General features: G+C 35.7%; 1 protein-coding gene across 1 annotated transcript in view; it reads left to right on the top strand.

Moving 5' to 3' along the window:
* The window catches only part of LOC108574504 (LIM/homeobox protein Lhx3), a 99439-nt gene that overhangs the window by 87779 nt on the left and 5144 nt on the right, over nucleotides 1-6516 (top strand). Inside the window, exons 4-5 of the mRNA XM_017937110.1 lie at nucleotides 2213-2424; nucleotides 3632-3824. Of these exons, the coding sequence (XP_017792599.1) occupies nucleotides 2213-2424; nucleotides 3632-3824 (405 nt within the window). The remainder of the gene's footprint in view (nucleotides 1-2212; nucleotides 2425-3631; nucleotides 3825-6516) is intronic.

Below are 6516 nucleotides of genomic sequence, written 5' to 3'. Positions count from 1 at the left end.
GATCAAACGTATAAATGTATGTATATATGTATATATATGTATACAATACATATTCAGGGAACCGGTATCGATTGTGTCAGAAGAGCGTGCCTCTTTTCATCTACCCACACCTTACGCGAACACGAGACGCCATTTTTCTTCTCCTGTGAGCCGAATCGAAGGAACTTTATCTCCTTCCTACGGCAACTCCTCCTTTCTTGCCACCTAAGAATTTTCAGGAGATTTCGAAGACTTGCTCGCGCGTTTGAAAACAGCGGGAGAAACTTTTCCCTTGATCAAGAATTGATTTGTTACGTACAGGGGCGGCTAAATTGAAAGCTGTTTAATCATTTTCGCGAAGATACCCGAATACGCGTCTTTTCCAATTTTTATAGGATATTTTGAGGAAGCGAAAGGAAGCAACGCGGTTTCCAAAGTGATTTTCTGTTGAGCTTCGAATTAAGAGGAGAAAGAAGTATTGCAATAGGAATTTATTAGAAACTTATATCTCTCCTGGAAAGAGATTTGAATGTTTTGCTATACTTCTGTGTCTTCCGGTATGAAAAGTTGAATTTCTTGTTTTAATATCGCCTACCGTTACAATATTTTCTACAATTTAATTGGTTACGATATTCGTCGTTGTGCACGTTTCGTTTATTAAGACCTTTGGTAAAGTGTTTGCTGTAATTTTATATAGAATTTTTATTCGAGACACCGTGAGCTGTTTTTAAAATAATATCTACCAATCTGCGTGTTAGATAGAAAGGAGACAAATCCCAGATAGCACACGTTCATTTTCGGTCTGAACGTTTTGAAGACGAACGAATCGGTACGTTCTGACAATGTATCAGAATTATTGTACATTTTTAAGACGCTTCTAAAGGCGACGCATAGTGTTTTGCAGCGTCACGTTTCAAAGACATCTTAATTTGTAACACTGGACATCATTCAGGCGTCTTCTGGACGTTTACAAGATGTCTGTGTGCTATCTGGGATGAAATTCACCTATGCATAGGTACTTTTTAGAAAACGCCCTTAGCCCTTTGCGGACGATTCCGCGCAAGCCATCAGCATAGCCGGTAGGTTCATAATCGGCGGGTCAGAAAGAAGATGAAATTTATACATAACTTGGCAAACGAAGATTGAAGTAGAGACGCAGTGATCTGTTGAATAATTATTCAGCGTATCTCGAACGTGAGAAAAGTGTGCTGACGATTTCATTTTGGCTATCGTTGTAGCGACTTGGCTCCACAGAGCGCTTGGCTTCGAATTAGGCCATCTAATTTGCTCCGATTTACAGTTATCCGAATTTTGAGCGTCCGAATACTCGGATAGCTATTCAATTTAGCGACGAGTCTATCGGGTATTAACACATTCGCAACTGTATAGTAATTTCTTCACATTTCTAATACTGAAAGCCGGTTAAAATAAGGAAACTCGAAAGCTGGTTGCCGCAGACTTCCGTCATTAAGACGAAGATCAAAATTATAAAATTTGTTTTCAGAAAAATAACCTAACCAGGAAGAGGATTATAAATAACGCGAATTCACGTCAGTTGTTCCGAATGTATTATGTAGGTACCTATCAGTTTCGAATAGTCTCCTGTAAAATTACTAAATTATAATATAAAGTAGACACACTTTGCGCCTTTTGTATGATAGATACACGAGTCGTGTGTGTGTGTTCCTCATTTCTTAATCTTGATCCTTTACTTGATCTTGCTCTCTTTAACCCTCCGCAGGCAAACATATTTTCTCACACTCCCAAGTCTAACTTTTTTTACCGTTCTAAGCTTTCCGAAAATCTGCAAAAATTCTAGAGTACCTGCCTATCGAAGTCTTTTTGTTTCAACGAAAATAAAACTTCGCTTCAAAGAAATGCACTTGAATGCACAAAGAAGACACTTGGAAGTCGTCGAGGACCCAAATTGCCTACGGAGGGTTAATCTAAATCCAGATAACAAAGCTTCATATTCGAGTAATTGGCGAAGAAAATCCGAATCCAGATAGACAGGCACTCGAATTTCGGCACCAAGTTCAGATTATAATAACTATGTCGAGTATACTCGGGTATCCGGAGACAGTAACAGCGCTCTACTTCGAATCGCTCGGTCCGCAAAGGGTTAGTTCGTTGTAACTGAATTATTTTTCCTTACAAGGCAGTGTCGCTATGAACAGCGACACATCTCCCTCATCAATGCGTGAACGTAATGTGAAAATGTTGTATGTTGTTGGTATGGCAGGCGTTTCGGGACAAAATGCGCGGGCTGCGGCCAAGGATTGGCACCGTCGCAAGTCGTGCGTAGGGCGCAAGAATTGGTCTACCACCTAACCTGTTTCTCCTGCGCCCTTTGCTCTCGACAGCTGGACACTGGCGACGAGTTCTACCTCATGGAGGACAGAAAGCTTGTTTGCAAGCCTGATTACGAACAGGCGAAAGCAAAAGGTAACGAATAACAATATCTCTGCTTACTGTTCTGATAGTGTAAGTTAAATTTTCGGTCGAACAGGATAACTACCCTGATATATTATACGTTGCTGTCCTTTGCTTATGGTTCTAATGGTAGAAGTCAATTTCACTTCTTTCACGCTCTTTTTCCTGAGATTTCAATAGCATATGCCAAAAATACAGTATAAATGCTTCTCCAAAAAAACTAATAATCCTGACTTATACTCTTTTGCCCGCGTCTGTTTAGAGCTGTTTGGGCCCTAGGCGTACAAATGAAAATCGGGGCCCTTGTTATGTAAACAAAAATTAGAATGATGTTTGTTTAAGAAAAATCCACAATTTTTGAAGTTGCGTTAATTTATATTATAGTTTGAGATTAGAAAAAGAGCTACCGGGTGTTTCCCCCTGCCACCAAACGTGCCCAAATATTACTGTTATATGTTTTTTAATGAAATTTATAAGTCAAAGGCAGCGTATTTATTTATTCATTTCTAGGCATGTGCCTATTTTGCCTAATGGTAAACCCTGCCCACCAGAGAGCCACTCAGAAGTCAAAGTGACCAACTCCGTCGAATTACATTTATCAAATTTTTTTTATTTATGAAGAGTTAAGCACCAAGCATGTACCTTGATACTAAAATTTGAAGAGCATCAAAAAGTGGAGTTAATCATTTTGCCTTCTGAGTGCTTACAAGAATTTACTATCGGGTTGAGTGGGAAGTTCGTGCTGATTTCTGATAGAAACTCGATGGAATCATGTGAACTTCGCATATACTCCGACGGATCATTTTTTCACGTTTCTACTGAAAATTTATTCCTTACAATTATTATACTAACTTCTTCTCAGAGTTGTATAGTATTTTGAAGATGGCTGAAAATAGAGTAGATTTCCGACGCTTAATGTTTCTCTTTGATCAAAAAGGGATAAATGCTACTAAAACAGCAATACAGCAATATTTTATAGTATACATAGTTTTTGCCAGATTGAATACATAAAACAAGAATTATATTATATCACAGATCAGACTATATTACTAAGATTATATTTAGATTTGCAATTAAAAACAAGTTTATAATTAATAGACAAGGAAAAGCAATGCAATATTTTACAGTATAAATAGTTTTCGCAAGATTGAAAACGTAAAAGAAGAATTAGCTATTAGAATATCTAGACGATACGCGTGTTTGTTCCTTCGAATTACAGAATTGGCGGATGGCGGAAGCATAGATGGTGACCAGCCAAATAAAAGGCCAAGGACTACGATCACAGCTAAACAGCTGGAGACTTTGAAATTAGCGTACAATACCAGTCCTAAACCAGCGAGGCACGTGCGAGAGCAACTTTCTCAGGATACAGGACTCGATATGCGCGTCGTCCAAGTCTGGTTCCAGAACAGGTACGTTTATTTGGTAAAATCGAAATTAATTGTGACAATTAATACCGTAGAAATTAATCGTTTATGTAGCAACGATAATTTCTTAATTGTTGTTGACAAAACTACCTGTACTTCAAAATATCATCCATTACACTCGTGTAATGTGTAGTCGTTTTACTGCACGGTAGTTTCCTTCTGTATTAAAATCTACACGCGTATTTATTTTCTTTAGTATTCTTTTACCTACACTACCGGCCAAAAGTTTGGAATCACCTCCCACTTTTCATCAATATTAAATCTTCTGCTAATTTTTTATAGATTTGAAGTTGATCTCAATTCTACATTTATCAATTTATCTCATATCAATTGATTCGAACGATAAAAAATTCTCAAAGTCGCTGACCTTTTTTGTGGAAATTTTTGTGTAAATTGCAATGCTCAGTGATTCCAAACTTTTGGCCAGTAGTGTATCTATGAAATTTATACGAGTATTGGAAACAGAAATACAGAAAGGAAAAAAGATAAGGTGGATTTTAATTTTCAATCGTTACAAAATTGCAACATATTTATTTTACGTAGTATTTTCTTACGCCTATATAGAATTTGTACGAGTATTAGAAATAAAAACAGAAAGAGGAAAAGAAATATAAGGTGGATTTTAATTTTCAATCGTTACAAATTTGCAGTACACATATTTATTTCATTTAGTATTTTTTACGCCTCTAGAGGAATTTATACGAGTATAAGCAACAAAAATAGAAAAAGGAAAGGAATATATTAAAATTGGAATTTTTCAGTTTTATAAAAATTGCAAGGAACTTCTTTTATTCGAAATCGTAGCTAATGCATTACCTGAAATGCCGAAAACAATGAGAATTTGTATAGGTATAAGTGTGCATATGCTCGAAAGTGATCGAGTTAGAGGAGAGCCCACATGCGCAAACTTTTAAGTAGTATTTAAATGCTGATGTAAAGTACAGTTACAAAAGCATTACCTGTGTATACAATAATTGTGAAACGTTGATGCCTGAAGTTGGGATACCGTACAACGCTGATTTTATCGTAGTTTTAAAAGCTGTCTGCGACACAATGCGAAATTGACAAAATAATACGAATCTACTTAACTCGTGACATTTGTGATAATTAATTAGAAAATTTAGTTAATTCGATACAAACCTCTGACAATATTTCTTATCATAACACAATTATTGAAACTGCGCAGCAAGTAATTTTTTACCTAAAATATTTAAGTAATTTTCACGCGATTTATTTTAAGAACGCGATAAATTTCAATTCACATCTCACACTTCTAAGAGAAGAACTTGTGTAATTAATTTAAAGATTTACTCAATTGTGCATTAATTTGGTGCAAACCTCTGACAATATGTCTTATCGTAACACATTTATGACACAATTATTAGAACTATGCAACAGGTAATTTTAAGTAATTTTCGTGCATAGTAGCGAAAGAAAATTTATAAAAAGGAATGAATTTTACAATAATCCTTTGGCACCTGTAGCAGAAGAACTATTGTAATTCACGCTGAAACGAAGAAAACAGTTTTACTTGAAAATATTCCTCAAGCGCGTATCATTATTCATTTTGAATCTTCAGAAAAATAGCAACGTTATACGTGATACGCGGTGAACACGTCACGGGGCACCAATTGTTGCATTAATCCCAGACTCGATATTTTTCAACCGGTCGTTTCGCTATCACCTTCAACAACATACCGTACCGCGCTGTGAGAAAAAATAGCTTTATCTATTCTACTAGCACGTACATAATCCTGTGGCTTCATAAGTAAAACGGTGCACATTGAAAATCTCGAGACAAAGTATCGTCGTTATCGATACTTCTGTCATCGTTGATCGTTGATAAAAGAATTATAAAGTCTACAAAAAGAAATACTTCTGTAGCATGCTTTTCTTCAAGCTCTTCCACGAAATTGAAGTGACCTTCTCCAATGATTCTTCAAGCAATAGAAATCGCGTTCGAAAGCACGTGCACATGGAGATAAAATTGGTACTTAGTTACAACTTTCAATAGCTGTAATCTATGAGACTTATCAGCTTCAAAGCGGAAAAGAATGAATGTAAAGTTTAACGGAGTTATTGCACCTCTTATAACTGCTTGGAAATTCAGAAAATTAATATTAATTTTTCTAAATGAATTTATCGATATGTATATATGAAACGTCTAAATTAATTTATAATTATAATTTGCAAACAATACCAGCAGTTTGAGATACGTAAGTCACCATTTATATCCTGTTACAAAAGGAATGCGAGATAAATGGGAAAATATCTTCAGAAATGAATGAAATTTAAAAGTTCTTTTTCTTTCGTTCATTTTCCAACGTTCCTCTTTAAAGGCGCCTAACTTCCTTTCTTTCGTCAAATGTAAAATCATTTCTGATCGAAGATTTCTTATCGATAACCCTTTGATATGATATTCTTTTTTACATATATGTACTCTGCCGCTCAAAAGTTCAATCGCAGTAAAACCTGGGAGTAACTATACGGGGAAAAAATGAATTAGGTGGAAAATGATAAACCTTCACTCTTGAATCGAGTTCGATATGAAACTTTGAATTTGATAAACGAAATTGGCATTTCATCGATTTCAGTGAAATGAATTGAAATGAATTGAATTTACATCGCACTTTTGCATTACGCGATTAAATTTATGAGCGGTAGTGTACATATATAT

This window comes from Habropoda laboriosa, unplaced genomic scaffold (assembly GCF_001263275.1).
Source record: "Habropoda laboriosa isolate 0110345459 unplaced genomic scaffold, ASM126327v1 scaffold193, whole genome shotgun sequence".
Lineage (NCBI taxonomy): Eukaryota > Metazoa > Arthropoda > Insecta > Hymenoptera > Apidae > Habropoda > Habropoda laboriosa.
Note: the sequence above shows the minus strand (reverse complement) of the source record. Positions and strands in the feature narration are given on the sequence as shown.